The sequence below is a fragment of the Dendropsophus ebraccatus genome, chromosome 2 (assembly GCF_027789765.1).
Source record: "Dendropsophus ebraccatus isolate aDenEbr1 chromosome 2, aDenEbr1.pat, whole genome shotgun sequence".
NCBI classification, from domain to species: Eukaryota; Metazoa; Chordata; class Amphibia; order Anura; family Hylidae; genus Dendropsophus; species Dendropsophus ebraccatus.
In genome coordinates, this window is record NC_091455.1 from 86,533,423 (window position 1) to 86,556,905 (window position 23,483).

The 23,483-nt window shown below is 44.6% G+C and overlaps 1 protein-coding gene across 1 annotated transcript in view; it reads left to right on the forward strand.

The window, feature by feature from the left end:
- Positions 1-23,483, forward strand: part of LOC138783329 (cytidine monophosphate-N-acetylneuraminic acid hydroxylase-like) — a 106,780-nt gene that overhangs the window by 24,271 nt on the left and 59,026 nt on the right. Inside the window, exon 3 of the mRNA XM_069957913.1 lies at positions 719-810. Coding sequence (XP_069814014.1) covers positions 719-810 — 92 coding nt within the window. The remainder of the gene's footprint in view (positions 1-718; positions 811-23,483) is intronic.

Here is a 23,483-nt window from a genome sequence, read left to right on the forward strand (position 1 = left end):
TAAACAACAATGGTATTTATAATAGTATATGTATTATATTTTCTCTACTGTTTTAGTCCAGTAAGGACCTGTCTAATTTGAGTGTTCACAACTAAGCAATTCTTTTAGTTTTCTCTTCATTGCATTCCAAAACCTTTTTATTTTTGTTTCTCGCGATCAGTGTAGGTCCTGAGTGGAGTAAAGCATTTGCAGCTGTATCTTCTATTGAAACAGAGATTGTAAAATCAATATGAATGGTGGCAAAAGGGTTAACACTAGTGATGATCAATACAGATTACAGTCTTGGTTAATGCATTGTGTTTAGAAAGCAGTTCCGCTTTTCAAGTGCTTCAGTTACCTGTAAAAGCATGTTATAATTTTTCAAACGAATTGGAGCATTTGCAAAACAAAATTATTTTTTAAGCCAAAAAATTAAACCACCGCTGCTTAAGATCTGGATTTGGGGATTCATACAATAACTTTGGCTAACGCTAGTTAATACCACTAGTATGTGCAATTTTTCTAACTTCACAAGCCCCTTGAATTGCCCATTGCGCACGTAAGGCATCATTCTCTGAACATCTGGTGCTTTTTTATTGGGGCATCATGAATAGTCACTAAACTAAACAGAACTAAACTAAACAGAACTTGCTCATGTAAAAAGTTTCTTATGTTTTAATCTAATGATGCAATTATTTCCAGAATTTCATAAATACCTTTTTTTTTCTGATGAATTTAGAACTGTGCGTTGTACCAAGCACAACTGGAAGCTGGACGTTAGCACCATGAAATACATCAACCCACCGGATAGCTTCTGCCAAGAAAAGCTAGGTAATAAACAATAACCTATGTCATTTAAATTTCATAAACCACAGTTAGAAAATGCAAACATCTTTCAATTTGCTTTTATGCATCCTATTGTTGGCTATCTGCCTGCCCGCATTACATCAGTTATGTGGCACCCCCACTCCAGTCTCCACTTACAGTGCTGTCATAGTCATTCATTTCCATTTCCTTTTCCATCCGGCTCAGATCGCTATCATGATTTCTTCCAGCCACAATACTCTTTGAAGAACTTCCATAAACTTATATACTTTTTCCCCACCTATAGGCACCCAAACAGTTGTAATTCTGCTGTTTGGTGTAATGCACAGTAATGTGATTAGAAAATTGGGTTGTGGGAAGAAATAGGCAGTTGGGGTGGAGAATGTAGGCCCCCTCTGTTAGTTTGATAGGTTGCTCCAGTAGGTAGCTTTCCTCTATAGGTAGGTGCTTCCCTGTATGTAGATTCAATCAGCATGTACTTTCCTTTAGTAGGTAGGACCCCCTGACGGTAGGATGCCCCCACCTACCTGCTGTTATTTCGCCCCTGTGTAGGTAGGCCTACTGAATATAGTTTGTCACTATGTAAGCAGGACCCCCCTTACACATACACCAACTTCTTTCTGCAGCTACCTCTGCAACACGCACCCCGAATTAAGACATTCTCAACATCTTGTTCATTCTCTACTGTCCTGGTAGCTGTAGACCCCCCCCCCCCAGTGATATGCTGGTAGCTGTTGTTAACACCCCATCCCCCATGGTGTCCTGGTAGCTGTAGTCCCCCCCTCCATCCCCAGAGGTGTCCTGGTAGCTGTAGTTATCTTCCCCCCCCCATCCCCAGTGGTGTCCTGGTAGCTGTAATTAACCTCCCCCCCATCCCCAGTGGTGTTCTGGTAGCTGTGATTACCCTCCCCCCATCCCCAGTGGTGTCCTGGAAGCTGTAGTTCACTCCTCCCCCCCTCCAGTGGTGTCCTGGTAGCTGTAGCCACCCTCCCCCAGTGATATGCTGGTAGCTGTAGTTAACCCCCCCATCCCCCGTGGTGTCCTGGTATCTGTAGTTCTCCCACCTCCCCCCCAGTGGTGTCCTGGTTGCTGTAATTATGTCCCCCCAGTGGTGTCCTGGTAGCTGTAGTTCTCCCCCCCCAAAATCCCCAGTGGTGTCATGGTAGCTGTAGTTCTCAGTGGGACCGTGCCATAGATGCAGGCCTGCATTTAGAATTCATGCTGCCCTAGGCACTTTGCATGCTGAGGCGAGTCTGGCACCCCAGCACCGAATACTCAGCACCCAGTACTACTGAGCGTCACCCCCCGGCTGTCAGTAGTACTGGGTGCTGGGTGCTGGGGTGCTGCTCTGCTTGATGCCCGCTCTTCTCATCAAACAGACGTGAAGGAGGAAGGAAGAAGGCCAGGGATGTCTTAGTATAGGGACCGCTTCTGTCCAGTGTCGGACTGGGGTACCTGAAGCCCACCAGAAGAAATAATCCTTGTAGGCCACCAATATAGAACCAGTAAGACAAGCTCACCTGCTCCTTTCCTGGATTCATCTGTATCTGTGACAAATCCTTCCTTAAAAACATTTTCAGTCTAACTAAAACTCTCAGAACCCCCTACATTTATTCAGCTCTCAGGGTATGCTGGGAGTTGTAGTCTCTGAGAGGACAACCCTATAATAAATCACAGTGTGCAGAGGCTCCTGGTGTCTGCAATCTGTGGGTGACAACCATCATCCCTGAAGGTCCAGCAATACATCTGTCTACACTGTACTACAACTCCCAGCATATCCTGAGGGCTGCCGACTGTCAGTACATGCTGGGAGTTGTAGTGCATGCAGCTGTTGTAGTTGGGTCCTATACACTGGATGCTTTGTGGCACATAAGAATACATAGATCTGTGGGGGGGCTCAGTGTAGGGAAGTGACCCCAGAACATCACTTATAGGGATAGGGGTAGATGTTTTTGTTCTGTCCCCTATTAGTGATGTTCAGGGGTCACTTCCCTACACTGAGCCCCCAGATCTATATATTCTGATCTCCCACAAAGCATCCAGTGTATAGGACCCAACTACAACAGCTGAAGGCACTACAACTCCCAGCATTTACTGACAGTCTGCAGCCCTCAGCATATGCTGGGAGTTGTAGTGCCTGCAGCTGTTGTAGTTGGATTCTAGTTTAAAAGTTAGTGTAGTGTACTGTAGTGACTGCGGGGCCGTGTCAGTACACTACTGCAAACCATACACTGACCTATTTAGACCCCAATGGTACACAGGCTCTGCACACTATAGAAGCAATTCCAGTGCAGTTACTAATGACTAACAGGTGACGTCTTCTCTGATTGCCGTTGCTGACTCTTTGCTTTCCTCTCCATCTGGCGCAGCCATCATGAAGACTTCTTCAACCACAAATCATCTGCAGAGGGGCAGCTGGGGGTGACTGGGGAAGGGAGGCAACTGGGGGTGGCAGGGGGAGCAGCTGGGGTGACAGGGACAGGGGGAGCAGCTGGGGTGACAGGGGGAGCAGCTGGGGTCACAGGGGGAACAGCTGGGGTGACACTGACAGGGGGAGGGGGAGAAGCTGGGGGGAAGGGGAAAAGCTGGGGGGCAGGGGGAGGGGGAGCAGCTGGGGTGAAAGGGGGAGCAGCTAGTATGACAGGGGGAGGGGGAGAAGCTGGGGTACAGGGGGAGCAGCTAGGGTGACAGGGAGCAGCAGGGGTGACAGGGGGAGGGGTAGCAGCTAGGGTGACAGGGGGAACAGCTAGGGTGACACTGACAGGGGGATGGAGAGAAGCTGGGGGGCAGGGGAGAAGCTGGGGGCAGGGGGAGCAGCTAGGGTGACAGGGGGAGGGGGAGAAGCTGGGGGACAGGGGGGAGCAGCTGGGGTGACGGGGAGCAGCTGAGGTGACAAAGGGAGGGGGAGCAGCTGTGGTGACAGGGGAGAATCCGGGGGCAGGGGGAGAAGATGGGGCAGCTGGGGTGATAGGGGTAGGGGGAGAAGAAGAGGGGCAGGGTGAGCCACTGGGGGGAGGGCAGGAAGAGAAGCTGGGGGGCCAGGGAGAGAAGCTGAGGGGGCGGGAGAGAAGCTGGGGGGGCAGGGAGAGAAGCTGGGGGGAGGGGCGAGGAGAGAAGCTGGGGGGTCAGGGAAAGAAATTGGGGGGGCAGAGAGAGAAGCTGGGGGGGGGCAGGGAGAGAAGCTGGGGGGCAGGGAGAGAAGCTGGGGGGGCAGGGAGAGAAGCTGAGGGGGGCAGGGGGATCGTCCGAGGGGCAGGCTGGGCAGGGAGAGAAGCTGGGGGGCAGGGGGATTGGCCGAGGGGGTCGAGGGGAAGGCCAGGCAGGCTCCTGATACCCCCCCCCCTGTTCAGCTACAGGCCAGGTGAGCTTCCAGCAGATAGCCTGTTACACACAGGTGCTGAAGCTCACAGCAGCAGCCTGCGGTACCCGGACTTCTCCCCTGCTCGGCGCGATGACGCCACTGTGCGCTGCTGCCGAGCAGGAAGTCCGGGTACTGCGGGCTGCAGCTGTGAGCTTTCATGCCTGTGGGGGGGGGGGCGGAGGGGGTTGGAAAAAAAATAATAAAAATGCACCAACCGGAACCCTGCTTCCGGGTTCGGTTTGGTGAGGGCCCCTTTATGGTGGGGTCCCTGGGTGCCCTCCCTTTAATCCGGGCCTACATATGAGCTGTATTAAAACAAAAAAAAGCATAAGTAAACTGCCACAAAGATAGCATTGTTTGTAGTGTTTTTCATAATTCCCCATAAAGATTCTTAGAACAAGTGGCTGCACAAAAAAAAGCTTGAAAACAACAAAAAAAAAGCCAAATAATATGCATCAATTTGCCTAGAGCCAAATAGAGGATCTCATTTTAATGGGGTTATCTCCCAAGCTTTAGCTAGTAGCAATTTGTGGGAAGCTAAACTGTACAACAGAGAAGGTGACACTCACTGGACATTACATGATTAGGGTTAACACAGTGGTTCCCATACTATACTCCCTAAGGTCCCTTTGAAGCAGGGTGATAATGGTCCAACTCAGAACCATTTGGATGATTATCACCCAGTGTAATAGAGAGAACGAGCAGCTAATGAAACGATCATCGGCTGATCGTCTCTTTAGGTCCAGACCTAAAATCATCGGGCGTTGGGCACGGCCGATGGCTTATGATTGTAGTATAAAACAATAAACTATTAACTTACCTTACCATGTTCCCTGGTGTCCTCGGGGCTTCCCTGTGTCTTAGGAGGCCTTCCCTGGTGTCTGAAGCTCTGCCTTTTGTTCTGATCTCTGCACTGACAGGCTGCCAACCGCTTAACCAATCACTGGCCGAGACAGGCCATGGCAAGTGATTGGCTGAGTGGCCAACGACCTGTCAGTGTAGAGACCAAACAGAAGGCAGAGCTGCAGACACCAGGGAAGGCCTCCAAGGTCACCAGGGAAGGCCTGAGGACACCAGGGAACATGGTAAGGTAAGTTAATACTTTATTATTTTACACTAAAGGCAAGGGCTGCATGGACATAACTAATGATGTCTGTGCAGCCCTTGCTACTCGATAGTTGGCCTGTGTAATTGCTCAGTAAAAGAGCACTGATCTAGCAGATCAGCATTCATTTACTGTTTATGATCAGGCCATGTAATAGGACCCTAAGCCCACGTTCACATACTATACAAACAACGGGCGTCCTACCGTTAACAGTGACAATTAATTCTGTTCGTAGGTAGCGTTATAAAACATCCGTTCACACTGTTGGACAGTGTGTGAACACAGCCTAAATCTGTGCCCCAATCTGGTTTCATCATGGTCTTTCTCCATCTTGGTCGCATTATGGTGAAAAAATAACTATATTTCTTTCCTTTTCCCTATTTTTCCAAAGATCTAGACCCCACTCTCTTCCAGTCATACCAATTGTCAGTAGTAACACATATGTCTGTGAAAAAAAAGCCATACACAGACTTGTACCCTGGAGTTTGGTCTTCTTATCTTATCCACTCATGGTTGCCTTAGAGGAAATCTGTCAGACGCAATTCACATTCCAAACGGCTGACACTGTTAGATAGCTGTTAGGTCAATGGGACACATGATACCTTTCATATGTCCATTCTTGCTTACAGAATATAGAAAAATTATTTTATTCTATCATATGCGTCAGGTTTTCCCAAGCCCTGGAGGTTCTAAGGGCTCTAACACCTCCACCCCTCCCATTCCAGGTCCTACAGGGTTAAAGGGGTTGTGTCATGAAGAAAACTAGGTCTATAATGACGTATTTTATTAAATGTAACATATTTCAAATGTATTGTACAAGCATCGCTTAAAATGTATTGTTTAAGAGATATAGGCTCACTAATCCCCCATCTGCTCCTTTGATTGATAAACTGTGGCCCTTGGTTATGGGCCCACCAGGCCTCTACTTGGGTCACTCAAGTTCAGTTCAATCTGAGTCACATAATCTTTCCCTTTAGTACTGGCAGTTAGTTATCACTTCAAATGCAGCAGGGGGGATTGTGGGAAAGTGTCTGCACTGTTGCATGGCAACAGCAGGGTCACAGTTCGGAGAGGAAACCAGGAAGTAATCAGATACATAGAGAAGAAAAATGGTGCAGGGATGTAAGCTACTTTATTAAAAACAGCACATTTGTTCTCCTTTTCATATAAGTCTATAGTACATGTCTGGTTATACCTTCTTTGCTTTGTGACACTACCCCTTTAATGTTACTGGGAGGAGAAACAACACTAAGGGTTTGTTCACACGTACCGACTTGCAGCGAAAATCTCGCTGCGAGTTTTGCAGCGAGATCCGCTACGAGACGAGGTCCTGGCAGGTCCTGTGCACACATACTCACAGAGGTCTGAAAGATCGCTGCAAGTATGTAATGCAGCCGTCCCCTTAACCCCTTCATCCGCTCCCGCCCGGCTCCCGCTCTCTGTATACATAACCCCGCATGGGGTCTCGGCTTCCTGCTCTGCTGCCCAGCCAATCAGTGTGTTGCCCAGCTGCAGCCACTGATTGGCTGGGCGGCACAGCAGGACGCAAAGACCCGGTGTGGGAAACAGGTAATGTATACAGAGAGTGAGAGTCGGGCAGGAGCGGATGAAGGGGTTAAGTAGACGGCTGCATTTCATACTCGCAGCGGTCTTTTAGACCTCTGTGAGTATGTGTGCACAGGACCTGCCAGGACCTTGACTCATATAAGGATAGGTGATCCTTGTCCTATTAGGCAGTAATGTAAATATGCTTACATGTTGTTGCCTGGGCAACGATTACCAATTTTCCCATAGGACTAAAACTTAACTTTTATTTCTTATTCTAATAATAGTGAAAACAGAAAATGGTGTGCTTTATGTACAGTGCTATGGGTTAAAAATAGTTGCGTCTATGGATTACTGAGCATCCAAAAGTAAATAGTGTAGTTGTTATAAATACTCGCTATTCACATGTATACGAAGTCAGACCCAAGCAGGGTATCTCTCTCCTCCGTAGTTGGGGCTATTAATTAAGGGATTTGAATTATCCTCTACAATGTATGTCAGTATATACGCTTCGTAACTATGTTGCGGCGTTAATCAGTATACTTAGACAGTTGTGATCTAATTATTCTACAGTGAGATTGCCACGACCGCCGGCCAGTCTGGCAATGCTTATACACTCTATTATTTAATTATACAACTGTATCAGTAAAGAGTTGCGCTTATTCGGAATTTGTGTAAGTAATGTAAAGCGCTCAAGTATCACAACAATAGGACAACGCTCTGTGTGAATCAATCTCGGTAAATTATTCTTTTAGATAAGTGCTGCAGCACATATTGTAATGATTCCAAAGCGTGCAGTGACAGTTGGTGACAGCAGGAAAAAATTGCTTGTCAGATACATTGATGTACTGTCACGTTAGGGGCACTGTGCGAGTAGGGACTCAATGCTGGCGTTTGTGGATTTTGCCCAGCAGACAAGAGTAGCGGAACTCGTTACAAGTGCACGAGTGGCGAAGTCACACCAGAAGGAGTGGGTGCCATCGGGGGTTAGCCCGCGGCCCCGGTGTATACTGCCGTCACTCAATATATGACTACACTATTAAATAAGGTGCCGATCTAATGTGGCTCAATAGTAACCTGTATTACATTTCAGATCCTATAGACGCTGACTATATTAAAATAACCATGCCTTGAGAACCTGACTAGGTAATCGTTGCCCGGGCAACAACATGTAAGCATATTTACAATACTGCCTAATAGGACAAGGATCACCTATCCTTATCCTAGTTTAGAGAGTTACCCCTCTCATTTTTCGATCCTGTCCCCGATCCCAAATTGGGTTAAGAATACTGACCAGCCATTAAGTTTTAGAATGGCAAGTTTCTTATCAAATAAATTGACAACCGAATCCCTCCAAAACCTCCAGCCACACAAGTATTTTCATTAACAGATCTACCTCTGAACAGCATTTATATCAATACCGCATTTAAGGAACTACAGAAGACCTATACAAATTACATTTGATCCTGGTGGGAGATTAGCAGTCTTGAGACTTATATCCAACAGAAACTCGTATATAGAGGGCTACGTATCAATCTCAAACCAAACTCCCACCAGGACGATGCCGAGTTCATGAAGGGCTGGCCAGACCTTTTGACTGCTAATTCCATACGAATGCTCGAGTACCTATTGACACACGAAAAAACAGTTTTTGCCAAGATCAATGCACAATTAGAAATACAACTTGAACAAATTAAATTTTTTAATAGCAATCCAGAATTTTCCAATTACGAGACCCGCCTACAAAGACACCTCGACATCTTCCAATCGGAAATCAAAGAATGTAAACATAGGAAATAAATAAGAAACAAAAAAGATTTTGATTCCGGTGACATTTACAAAACTAACCTCACTCAATTTCAAAGGTCCTCCTACTCAGATTTCTCGGAGTCCGATTACTCTGGTACCGACGATACCACACAACCACCAAACACCTTTATACAAGGAAACGTGAATCAACAGAGATCAAAATCCAGAAACAGACGTTTTCAGAGAAAATTCCGCCCACAAAACTACCAATACAACCAAGCACAAACTTCACAACAATGGACTTCAGTTCAACCAGCCACACAGCAATTGGGATCATCATCATCATCCTCCACTTACAACTTACAAGCACTTTCACCTTTGGGTCAAACACCTGCACTTCCCACTATGGGTCCCCCTCTTCAAGCACAGTATCAGTAGCACAGTATCACAAGCAAATGCACTACCTCAACCTTGTCTACAAGCTCCACAATCTACATATTTTTTAGGACCAGCCCAGCTGCGGGACAGAAGCCAATGGGCCTACAAACAGAGACGGTAGCCGATAAACCTCAAATATTGAACCTTTCTAAAACTACATTGAATACCTCCAGTTATTGGAAAAAGGACTCACTTTTACACCGACTCCACATTTTGATAAATTCACATGGATTAAAGATGTGAATTTGTTTGCCCGCAAGTTGGCATTACATAAATTCTTCAAGAATAAACAGCAGAACCCTGGCATCTTAACGGCTCGAGAGAGAGAGGCCTTTGAAGCGTTGACTGCACTAGAGTCAGAAAACCAGACAGGAATAAGACAGTTCTCTGCCCCTGCATCCACACTGAGACCCAAATCACTTTTCACCCCCCCCACTGGTGACACTCCACAATATTAACAAATTCATCAATTTAGTCTCCAATGACATTGAAAGAATAAATAAAAAAGTTTCGAGGTTTAATCAAAATCTTACCCACCAAGAGAATGAGGCCCTCAGAAATCTTACCCGTAACAATGATATAGTGATAAAACCCTCTGATAAAGGGGGTAATCTTGTGATCATGGACACATCTGACTACAAACAGATGTGCCTTTGATTATTGAACAATACCGACACATATGAGATCCTTAAACAGGATCCCTCAAAGACTTATCAAATACAGCTTTGTGATATTCTACTGGAAGCTAAAGGAACGCAATTAATTACGGATGCCGAATTTAAGGTACTATACAACCCCACCCCAACCGTAGCCACATTCTATTCGTTACCTAAAATACACAAACAAAAAACACCTATCCCAGGAAGGCCAATCGTGTCCGGGAATGGCAACGTCACTGAAGCAATCAGCCAATACATTGAGACCCTCCCGTCCTTTTTAAAGGACACCACTTCCACAGTAACCAAGTTACAAGATGCTACAGTGACTCAGAATGTAAAACTAGCTAGCCTTGATGTCGAGGCACTGTATACCAGTATAAAACATGAGTTCGGCATAAGAGCAGTTGAATACTATCTCTCTACCAGAGGGAACTCTTTTGTTTCCCATAACCAATTTTTCGTGAAGCTCCTTCACTTTTTACTCACACACAATTTTTTCGTCTTTGACAAACGATACTATTTACAAAGGAATGGCACAGCCATGGGAACCAGCTGTGCCCCCACCTACGCCAATTTATATCTAGGCTGGTGGGAGGCCACCTTCGTGTTCATAGACGAGATGCAAGAATTCACTGACCATATCATTTTTTGGGGGCGCTACATCGATGATATCCTGATACTTTGGGACGGAGATGTAGCGTCCTTTCAGTCTTTTGTAGAAGCACTCAATAAAAACCAACATCAATTTGTTACTCACAAGTGAGATTCATGAAGATAAGATCAATTTTCTCGACCTAACTATAGCAAAAGATCACGAGGGCAACATAACGACAGACATCTACCGGAAACCAACAGCTACGACAAGCTTCCTTGATTGGAAAAGTTTTCATCCGGCACCCCTAAAACGGGGCATACCCGTGGGCCAGTATCTTAGAGCCCGCAGGAACTGCTCAACAGAAGAATCCTTTTTGAAGGAGTGCAGTGAACTCTATCGTAAGTTCTTGAGCAGAGGCTACCCCAAGAGAGTCCTGCACCGGGCATTCTATAGGGCCAAACATACAAGCCGAGATGAACTACTTAACCGTAGAGTGAACAAAAACCCTAATAAAATTATCCGATGCATTGGTACGTATGACGTTGCCCATCATGAGATTCGACAAATCCTTGCGCAATATTGGCCAATTCTGCAAGCCGATCCTGATCTCAAAGATATCATTTCAGATACGCGTACTATAACCTATAGTAGAGGCAAAAATCTCAGAGATCAATTGGTACACAGCCATTTTACTGAAAATGACCCAAATCCACAATCGACTTGGCTCAAGTCCAAGGTCAAAGGTTCATATCCGTGCGGTAACTGCACGTATTGCAAATTCCTACCCAAGACTAAATCATTTCTCAATCCTGTCAATAATCATGAATATCAAATCAAGGAATTCATCAAATGCCAGACCCAAGGACTCGTCTATGCAGCCAAATGTCCTTGCGGCCTCTTATATGTAGGAAAGACGATTCAACAATTCAAAAACCGTATAGGTTCTCATCTGAGCAACATACGTACTAAGACCGATACGAGCATCGCTCGCCATATCAATGCTGTACATGGAGGAAACCCCAAGGGACTTTCCTTCTGGGGTATTCAAAAAATTAACCTAGGACCACGCAGGGGAAATCTTGATCTTAACCCTTAGGCGACCCTGGACGTACCCATACGTCCAGGGCCGCCTCCCCGCGTTCAGAACGGGGCCGCACGGCGGCCGCGCTCTGAACCGCCGCGATCCCGGGTGCCTCATGTAGCCCGGGATCGTGGCTATTAGCGGGCACAGTCCGATCGCCGTGCCCGCTAATCAGGTAATCGGAGGCAGCTGTCAAAGATGACAGCTGCCTTCGATTACCGGCTGCATATGATCGGTGGTGGTATAGTGGGGAGATCGCTCCTCCGGGACGTTGTCCCGGAGGAGCAATCTCCGATACTGAAGCCGGCCGGGGACCGCTCCAAGATGGCGCCGTCCCCGGCTCGCCACTCGTTTATTTCCAGCTGCAGCAGCCGAAAGCAAACGAGTGCCGATCTCATGGATCTCTGCAGCATATCTATGCTGCAGAGATCTCAATGAGGAATCACAGTGTATATACTAGAAGTCCCCCAGGGGGGCTTCTAGTATATGTGTAAAAAAAAAAAAAAAAAAAGTGTTGTTAATAGTAAAAAGCCCCCTTCCCTAATAAAAGTCTGAATCACCCCCCTTTTCCCAGGTTTTAAATAAAAGTAAACAAATAAATAAACAAACATGTTTGCTATCGCCGCGTGCGTAATCGCCCGAACTATTATCTAATCACATTCCTGATCTCGCACGGTAAACGGTGTGAGCGCAAAAAATCCCAAAGTGCAAAATTGCGCATTTTTGGTCGCATCAAATCCAGAAAAATTGTAATAAAAAGCGATCAAAAAGTCGTATATGCGCAATCAAGGTACCAATAGAAAGAACACATCATAGCACAAAAAATGACACCTGACACAGCCCCATAGACCAAAGGATAAAAGCGCTATAAGCCTGGGAATGGAGCGATTTTAAGTGACGTATATTTGTTAACAATGGTTTGAATTTTTTACAGGCCATCCGATACAAGAAAAGTTATACATGTTGTATATCGTTTTAATTGTAACAACTTGAGGAACATATATAACAAGTCAGTTTTACCCCAAGGTGAATGGCGTAAAAACACATACCCCCCAAATAAAAAAAAATGCGTTTTTTAATTTCAATTTCACCACACCTTGAATTTTTTTCTGGTTTTGCAGTGTACTTTATGCAAAAATTCAGCCTGTCATTGCAAAGTACAATTAGTGACGCAAAAAATAAGGGCTCATGTGGGTTTCTAGGTGGAAAAATGCAAGTGCTATGGCCTTTTAAAAACAAGGAGGAAAAAACGAAAATGCAAAAATTGAAATTGTCCGGGTCCTCTAAGGGTTAAACTTTTACAAGCTAAAGCAAAGTGGATATATAGACTCAAAACCATATCACCCAGTGGCCTCAATGAGGGTTTCACATACACTCCATTTTTGTAATTTCACATATAAACTGATTAAGTGCAAATGTATCCAGTTCTATTTTTAGGTCCATCAGTATTTCCCTTATATGTCACGGCTACTCCCACGGAATGTGTTCATATCGATGTCTCGCCGATATTATCGTTAATAGCGATAATCTAAACTGATAACTATACACACTATTGTAGATACCATCGGCACATATCAAATATATGATTATACGTATCGCCCCAACTGTTCTCTTCACTGACAAATGATGGGAATATGCGCTTCTCGAGATCCTCTATTCATCGGCAGTCTAAGTCCAGAAACATGCGCAATAACTATCAGCCTGGACTCTCCGTTTACTAAGTACCTTGACATGCGCACACAGCCCCTCTGTCGTTGTCGGCAGTTAAGTCCTCTGACATGCGCAGTATGCGCTCTCTGACTGTACTCCTACATCTAAGTGTCCTGACATGCGCACTTATCAACTGATAAGTGAATGTATATTAACCCCTCATAGCTTCACCCCCTCCATTGCCTCCTTTGATAAAGCCAGAGTCTTCTGGCGAAACTAGTCAGGTTCTCAAGGCATGGTTATTTTAATATAGTCAGCGTCTATAGGATCTGAAATGTAATACAGGTTACTATTGAGCCACATTAGATCGGCACCTTATTTAATAGTGTAGTCATATATTGAGTGACGGCAGTATACAACGGGGCCGCGGGCTAACCCCCGATGGCACCCACTCCTTCTGGTGTGACTTTGCCACTCATGCACTTGTAACGAGTCCCTACTCGCACAGTGCCCCTAACGTGACAGTACATCAATGTGTCTGACAAGCAATTTTTTCCTGCTGTCACCAACTGTCACTGCACGCTTTGGAATCATTACAATACGTGCTGCAGCACTTATCTAAAAGAATCATTTACCGAGATTGATTCACACAGAGCGTTGTCCTATTGTTGTGATACTTGAGCGCTTTACATTACTTACACAAATTCCGAATAAGCGCAACTCTTTACTGATACAGTTGTATAATTAAATAATAGAGTGTATAAGCATTGCCAGACTGGCCGGCGGTCGTGGCAATCTCACTGTAGAATAATTAGATCACAACTGTCTAAGTATACTGATTAACGCCGCAACATAGTTACGAAGCGTATATACTGACATACATTGTAGAGGATAATTCAAATCCCTAAATTAATAGCCCCAACTACGCAGGAGAGAGATACCCTGCTTGGGTCTGACTTCGTATACATGTGAATAGCGAGTATTTATAACAACTACACTATTTACTTTTGGATACTCAGTAATCCATAGACGCGACTATTTTTAACCCATAGCACTGTACATAAAGCACACCATTTTCTGTTTTCACTATTATTAGAATAAGAAATAAAAGTTAAGTTTTGGTCCTATGGGAAAATTGGTAATCGTTGCCCAGGCAACAACATGTAAGGACCTTGACTCATAGCGGATCTCACTGCCAAAACTCGCAGCGAGATTTCCGCTGCGAGTCTGTACGTGTGAACGTACCCTTAGGGTGAGATTTATAAAAGGGTGTAAATATACACCTGGTGTAAACTACCCACAGCAACCAATCACAGCTCAGCTTTTAGCTCTGGTAAAATAAAAGAGGAGCTGTGATTGGTTGCTGTAGGCAGTTTACACCAGGTGAATATTTACACCCTTTCATAAATCTCCCCCTTAGTATTATTAGAAATTAATAAATATAGTTTTCCCATTACGAAGACACAACTGGTGTCATGTACAAAAATATATGAGTGAACTAGTTGCTTTAGGTGCATGAAGACCCGCCTATTCATTCTATTGTTGCATTTTTGTGGGTTGCATTTTTCAATGCTAAGTTTTATGGTACATGTAATTTCTTATTCATTAGCTTTTATTAACCCCTTAGGGACCAAGCCTGTTTGGGCCTTAATGACCAGGCTCATTTTTCAAAATCTAACTTGTCTCACTTTATGCGCTTATAGCTCAGTGATGCTTTAACGTATGCTAGCGATTCTGAGAATGTTTTTTCGTAACATATGGTACTTTATGTTAGTGGCAAAATTTGGTCACTGTCTTGTGTGTTTTTTGTGAAAAACATCAAAATATAATGAAATATTTGAAAATTTTGCACATGACGAAATTTGAAATTCTTTGCTTCTAAAAAAAAAGGCACATGACAAAAATTGGTTAGTAAGTCACATTATCAATATGTCCTCTTTATTCTGGCTTCATTTCGTAAACATATTTCACTTTTTTAGGGTGTTACGGGGCTTAGAAATGTATCAGCAAATTATCAAATTGTCATGAAATTTCCAAAACTGATTTTTTTAGGGACCAGTTCTTTTTTTAAGTTGATTTAGGAGGCTTGTATACTGGAAACCCCCATAAGTGACCCCATTTTGGAAACTAGACACCTTAAAGAATTAATCTAGGGGTATAATGAGCATTTTAACCCTACAGGGGCTGGAGGAAAGTATTCACAATTAGGCCGGAAAAAAATGGAAAATAGAAATTTTCCAATAATATATTTGTTAAGATTAAAGTATCTCATTTTCATAATAAACATGAGAGAAAATGCACCCCAAATTTTGTAACGCAGGTTCTCCTGAGTACAATGGTACCCCATATGTGGGTGTAAACCACTGTATGGACACACAGCGGGGCTCAGAAGGGAAGGAGCGCCTATTAGCATTTCCAGTTCAGATTTTGCTGAAGAAGTTTCTGAGCGCCAGGTGCGTTTGCAGAGCCCATGTAGTGTTAGCAGAATAGAACCCCCCCAAAAGTCACCCCATTTTGGAAAGTACACCACTCAAAGAATACATCTTGGGGTGTGGTGACCATTTTGACCCCACAGGTATTAGAGGAAAGTATTCAAAAGAAGACAGTAAAAATTAAAAAATAGAATTTTTCCAATAATATGTTTGTTTAGTTTGAAATTTCTCAATTTCACTAGGAACAGGGGGTAAAAAAGCACCCCAAAATTTGTAACGGAGGTTCTTCTGAGCACAATGGTACCCCATATGTGGGCATAAACCACTGTATGGGCACACAGCAGGGTTCAGAAGAGAAGGAGTGTCATTTTAGTTACAGGCAATATGTGGGTGTTTACTGGTTTACTGGTTATCTGGGGTGGTAATAGACAATCTCGGGGTGTTTACTGGCTATCTGAGGTGGCAACAGGCAATCTGGTGGGGTTATGGGCAATCTGGGGTGGATACGAGCAGTCTGTGCCAATCTGGGGTGGTCACAGGCAATCTGGGGTGGTTACGGGCAATCTGGGGTGGTTACTGGCTGTATGGGGTGGTTATGGGCAATCTTGGGGTGTTTACTGGCTATCTAGGGGTGGTTACTGGCTATCTGGGGTGGTGATGGGCAATCTGGGGGTGTTCACTGGCTATCTGGGGTGGTGACGGGCAATCTGGTGGTGTTCACTGACTATCTGGGGTTGCAACGAGCAATCTGGGGTGGTGACGGGAAATCTGGGGTGGGGACGGGCAATCTGGGGTGGTTGCGAGCAATCTGGGGTGGTTGCGAGCAATCTGTGGTGGTAACAGGCAATTTGGGGTAGTTACAGGCAGTCTGTGGCAATCTGGGGTGGTTACGGGCTGTCTGGAATGGTTATGGGCTATCAGGGGGGGATACGGGCAATCTGGGGAGATTACGGGCGATCTGGGGAGATTACGGGCAATCTGGGGTAGTGACAGGCAATCTAGGGTAGTGACAGGCAATCTGGGGTAGTGACGGGCAATTTGGGGTGATGACTGGCAATCTGGGGTGGTTATGGGCTGTCTGGGATGGTTATGGGCTGTCTGGGATGGTTATGGGCTGTCTGGGATGGTTATGGGCTGTCTGGGGTGGATACAGGTAATCTGGGGTGGTTAAAGGTAATCTGGGGTGGTTACAGGTAATCTGGGGTGGTTACAAGTAATCCAGGGTGGTTAAGGGTAATCCAGGGCACTTGACTTTGGTGACAGGCGTAAAAAAGTGCCGGCACCATTTCGAACAAGCGATCAACGGTGTATAGTATATACCGCTGATCAATTGTACTGGGACCACACCGGGTGGTCACCAATCATTGCCCCATGCTCTCTGCCACCTCCGGTGGTGGAGAGAATTAAGCTTTGATCATTTTTAGGAATCCATCACTGTGAACAGAGTCTGTTCACAGTGATGGCGGCGGCCATCTTGGATCAGATGGCCGCCCAGGGAGGGGAGGGTCAGTGGCCAGGTCACTAGGGTTAATTCTGGGGACAGGGGGGGGACATGTTCTCATCTCCTCTCACTGTGGATTCACGGTGAGAAGAGATGAAAGCGTTCAGCTGCACTGGCAATGTCTGTTACCGATGGCCGCCGTTATACTGATAATAACGGCGATCGCCGGTGAGGGGACTTGCCGGGACTGACCCCACACTCTGCCCCAACCCCTCAGCGACCTCGGATAGCTGAGAGGAGGGGGCTGCGGGCATTACCGGCGCCGCTGCACTATTCTGCACTATCGCCATAAAGAGCTGATGGCAGCAGAATAGAGCCCATTAAAGATCGCCGTAAAAATCCGTATCGGCGGTCACTAATAACATAATACATGTATTCTCTGGGTCGCTACGTTTACGGCGATACCACATTTGTATAGTTTTTTTTAACTATTACCGCTTTGGCGCAATAGAAACTATCTTCCTAGCAAAAACCCACAAAAACTGTCGCCACATTGCAAGATCCATAGCGTTCTCATATTTTGCGTGACAGAGCTGGTTTTGGGCTTATTTTTTGCGGGAAGATCTGTAGTTTCTACTAATACCAAGTTTTATATGTATATGACTTTTTGATCTCTTTTATGACGTATTTTCTAAAGTGGATTGATAAAATACAGCTATTCTGGTACTGTTTTTATTATTTTATTTTTTACAGCGTGTGTCTTGCGATATAATTATTGATATAGTTTTATAGATTGGGTCGTTACGGACGTAACGATACCAAATATGTATAGGATTTTTGTTTTTGATCACTTTTATGTAATGTTTTATAGTGTATGGGGAATGTAATGCATCTTTATTATTGGGGGGGCTGGGGGGGGCTGGGGGGGCTGTGTTGTGTTTGGTGCACACTTTTTTTCACTTTTTTTTTACTTTTACACTAGTGTACATTACTGTACACTAGTGTAAAATACTTAGATCACTGATACAATATATTGCAGTACCTGATGTACTGCAATGTATTGTATCATGCCTCATGCTGACAGGCAATAGCCACAGCCACCCCTGTCAGCATCAGGCATCTCCTTCATTAGGACCCCAGGATCACCATGGAGACATCGGGACCCCGGACGGCGCCGCGGGACATCGCGATCATGTAAGTGACCCACGGCGCTGACCGGGATCCACCGGGACCCGTTAGATGCCGCTGTCATGGTTTGACAGCGGCATTTAATGGGTTAAACTGCCCGGAGCGGAGAATCCTCCGCTCGGGGCAGTTACAGGAGGGTGTCAGCGGTCACACTGACCGCTGATCACCCGTCCTGCAGCCGCCGCCGGGCGGTAATTTATTCCGATGCGCCCGCCGTTAAAAGGCGTACACATCGGAATAAAGCCCATTAGTGGCCGCCGTGAAAAGGCAGCATGGCGGTCACTAAGGGGTTAATGTTTGTTCAAAGGCAATGCGAAAAAATTGAAATTCCACCAACATTCTTGCCACATTGCACCATACAATTAAAAACTTTTTTTTTTATTTTGTATGTCGAAATGAAATGATTGTTGCAATATTAGTAACATGTTAACATCACTGCATGAGTTATTACTTTGGCTGCATCCAACTTTATCAGCCACCAGTAATCAAATGCAGAGCGTTCAGGCTTGGACAAACCCGAGCGTGCACTCATCTTTAATTATGATCATGTTGATACCATATACAGTTTGTTTGTTTGTTTGTGTGTGTTTTCCCACTATCCTCCTCATCTGAACTTCTGCCAACGTGCCGTACGGACAGGTAATGACCACTTAGCACACTATCTATGCTGAGTGGGGATTTCTAGACCAGTGCTTCTCAATTCCAGTCCTCAGGCCTCACGAACAGGTCATGTTTTGAGGATTTCCCATACAAAGAAAAATTATTAAGAGTATAATTATATCACCTGTGAAATACTAAGAAAATCCTCAAAACATGACCTGTTGATGAGGCCTGAGGACTGGAATTGAGAAGCACGGTTCTAGAGAATAGGCTATAGGCTGTATCCATGTTTTCCTGAACTCCCTGGGGCTGCACCCAACTTCTTCAGCCACTATTATTCAAATGTCGAACAATCAGACTTCAGCATGCTTGAGTTGCGCTCATCTCTAGCAATTTCCTGTCTGCACAGCATGTCAGCGGAGGCTCAGTTGTAGAGGACAGTGGCTCATGAACCAGCAGCTGTGGCGGAGTGGGACAGGTAAGTATAACAGTGCTGTTATATCCCCCGAAGCCCCAGCAGCACAGTAATTTAATGATAATCCTGGACAATACCTTTAGGTTTTATGATTACTTTTTAATGGCTCTATGGAACGAACAGGTATAAGGCTTTGGTATACTGAGCATACCAAAGCATTACTGCCTGTCAGTGTTAGGCTATGTTCACACTCCGTATGACACCAGCCGTTCCGTGACCCGGCCGGGTCATGGAACGGCCAGCGACAGAAAAGATCTTCCCAGCCGGTACTGCAGTATCGGCTGGATGATCTTTACCGCTGCTGAATTCGGATGCGGGCGCATCCGTGCACACCCGCATCCGAATTCCCCGCTGCGCAAAATGGAGCGTTTGTCCGGAACTGCACGCTCCATTGTGTGAACTGACGGGGTTTCCTGCGGCCGCTATTCATTGAATAGGGATTCCCTCAGCGGCAGCACTACGTAAGTACCATAGTAATTACAGCCGTAATCAACAACAGCCGTGATCACTACAGTACTTACGTAGTGTGAACATGGCCTTACAGTGAAAGACAATCTATTAGGTTGTGCTTTTGTCAGCCCTTCAGCTGACTTGGCGGCCAGCAGCAAGAACTATCACATTCATGCGATGCCGATTGTCAAATCACTTACAGACCATTGACCACAGCATCCAGGATGAATGGAGTACCATAATAGGATGCCCAGGTGCCTAGTATTATATGCCTAGTATTACTGCACAGGTCTCCAAAGGGTCAATGAAAAAGAAGACATGGAAATGAATAGACACAGTCCAAAGCAAGAAGTGAGTGTTTTCAGTTTTCATCAGGCTCATTTTATTGGACCCTTCCCTCAATTGAACTGTCAGAAAGTTACAGATACATAAATATTAACAGAGGGCTGAATAAGCAAGCTATTGTCTTGTTGTGAATGATATACAGGTATAGGCTTAGACATTGGCATGGAGCCTGCCTGGCACAATACAGAGCTGTGGGAAATGCATTTGTAGGGAAATAGATAGGGTGTGCTAAAAAAAACATCTATACACCTTTTTATGAAATTGGAGGCAAACTGAGGTATAGTGCTATTGCTTCAGCATTGTTTTATTATGTTGTTTGCAGAAGTAGTACTAATAGAATGAAGTACATTCTTGGCTTGTTGGTGTAAACATTTTATTAGAAAATGACCAAATTGTTTCTTGAAAAACATTAGATGCATTAACCCCTTAAGGTCAAAGCCTATTTTCGTTTTTGCGCTTTTGCTTATTCCATTTTAAGTTTAAAAGTCCATAGCGCTTGCATTTTTCACCTAGAGATGTATATGAGCGCTTATTTTTTGCGAAACCAATTGTACTTTGCAATGACAGGCATTATTTTTCCATAACATATGCTGCGAAACCGGAAAAAAATCATTTGCGCTGTCAAATTGAAAAAAAAAACGAATTTGTTTTGATTTCGGGGAGTTTTGCATTTACGCCGTCCGTCCTATGGTAAAACTGACTTGTTATGCATGTTCCTCAAGTCGTTACGATTACTATGATATATAACATGTTTAACTTATATTGTATCGGATGGCCTGTAAAAAATTCAAACCATTGTTAACAAATATACGTTCCTTAAAATCGCTCCATTCCCAGGCTTATAGCGCTTTTATCCTTTGGTCTATGGGGCTGTGTGAGGTGTCAGTTTTTGCGCCATGATGTGTTCTTTCTATCGGTACCTTGATTGCGCATATACGACTTTTTGATCGCTTTTTATTACATTTTTTCTGGATTTGATGCGACCAAAAATGCGCAATTTTGCACTTTGGAATTTTTTTTGCGCTGACGCCGTTTACCGTGCGAGATCAGGAATGTGATTAATTAATAGTTCGGGCGATTACGCGCGCGGCGATACTAAATATGTTTATTTATTTATTTATTTATTTATTAATTTATATTTATAAAATGGGAAAAGGGGGGTGATTTGGACTTTTATTAGGGGAGGGGATTTTTTATTAATAAAAACACTTTTTTACTTTTTTTTTTACTGTAACTAGAAGCCCCCCTGGGGGACTTGTATATAGACAGCACTGATCTCTCATAGAGATCAATGCTGTGTATATACACAGCAAAGATCGATTAGATCGGTCATAGATTACTATGGCCTGCTGCAGGCCATAGCAATCTATTGCCGAGCCGGGATCAGCGTCATTCCGACGCTGAGGCCCGGCACGGGCAGAAGAACGTGTCTCCCCCCCGCGATCGCATCGCGGGGGGGGAGATCCGTCCCACTAGACACCAGGGACGTGAGGTCTGAAGCCTCTAAGTGCAGCTGTCAGGTTTGACAGCTGCACTTAGAGGCTTAATTAGCCGGCGCGGCAACGGGACCCGCGCCGGCTAATAGAGGCACGGCGGGACCCCGCTCTGAACACCCCGAGCGGCACCATGACGTATCAGATACGTCATGGGTCGCTAAGGGGTTAAGGTTTGTTTAGGGCAAAAACAGATCTTACCTGGTAGTCAGCAAGCAAATATAAAGCACTATACCTAGAATGATGTTACTTTGTGGTGTTATTTTTTTCACTTACCTGCATGGTGTATTTTTCACTCAGTTTATAGTAAGCTTCCATAGTTTTTTTCCCTACTCATTAAATACATGTAATTATATGTTGCATTCACAGTGTGTTTTTCTGATGTTTTATTTTAAATTCTTTGGTAGAAATCTTTCATGTGATTAAAGAATCATTTGATTTGTGATAATAAAAACACAACCAGAGATGAGCGAATACTATTCGATTGAACAGCTATTCGATCGAATAGTACGCTATTCGAGGTATTCGACCACAGTCCAATATTCGAGCCAAAATGCAGTAAAAATTCGATTTGCCCTCCCACATCCCCTGGCGCTTTTGTTCAGCCAATAAACATGCAGGGGGGAGGGACAGGCACTAGGCATAGGCAAGACTTTAAAAAAAAACTCTAACTGTGATTGGCTGGCTAAACCATGTGACCTTCTGAATAAAAGAATAGTGATTTGAGGTTCGTGTCACTTGCTGATTGGAGCTAGAGAGGGACAGGCTGTAAAGCAGGGAGAGGAAGGTTTTAGGTGAAGTTAGGAAGGAAGGGACCCCCCAAAAGCCCTTGTTAGGGCTAAAACTATAGAAAAACAGACATTTACAAGCTGTTGTGACACAGGCAGTGTGTATACACAGTGTGTATACCCACTGATAGTGTATACATCTGTATACAGTGTGTGTCGGATATTAACTGTTATCTTGCTACTAGAGATTTGTGCAGTCTGCTTCCAGTGAAGGTGGGAGAGGAAGGGAGAGGAAGGTTTTAGGTGAAGTTAGGTAAGCCACTGTGTGAGGGAAGCCATGAAGCTGCTGCAGTAAGTATCATGGCGCTGGCCAAATCTGTGTCCTCACCTGGGCGGCTGCTGATGTTTCTTGATACTTCAGCAAGGTAAATTATGCTTTTTCTTTTGAGCTGGAAGCCTGGCCTGTGTGTCAGGAGGATTATCTAGTCATATTGGATATATATATGTTGTATGAGGCTTTTACGCCTCAAATGTTTTGTTTCAATATCTTACACTTTTTTACATTTGTTGTCCAAGTCCTGTTAGACTGCTTACTATATGAGTGACCTATGTAACTATAGAGGATTCTGCTGACAGAACTTCTGAAGGGGAGAAAGCTTTGGAAAAGCTCAAGTCACTTGGCGTACAGATCCTGCAAGATTCCACCAAAAATAAATAAATAAAAATGTCTATTACTATAGTTGAGCAGTATAGTTGGCTGCCCGATCCCCACAGTTTGGAGACTGGTCCTTCGTTGAAAGGGGGCAGATGTTCACTCCAATATAAAGATAGTTGGATCTGTATTGGACATTCTCATGAAAGTCCTTTTTCTTATGATCAGGTCCATTATCTGCCTAGTCTAATAAGAAAAAAAGGAACTTCTACTTTGGTCCACATTCCGTAGGAACTCTAGTACGGAAGGTAAAGGAAAGAATCCTGCACAAGAAGGACCAGATGTCTCGGAGGCCTTCGGGATAGGGACAAGAACTTGACTTGACTATGTCTTTTCTGACAATTTTTCCATAATGAGAGAGATATGTATCAGTGTTATACAGTATGATAGGAAAGGCTACCATATTGAATTTCATAATCTGAGGAAGGTGCTGTATGTGGGATCTATGATCTGTAGGTCTCTCTAGAAATCTCTAGAGAGATTACAGAAGTTGACACAAGTCTGGGTTCTCAGAACTTCCCAGTTGCTGTCACTTCATCTGAAGTCTTATGTCCACACTGGAAATAACACCCAGAGACAAGGATAGCTTTTCCTGCTCAATGGCAACAGTCTCCCAATGAAGTGGGTAGAGA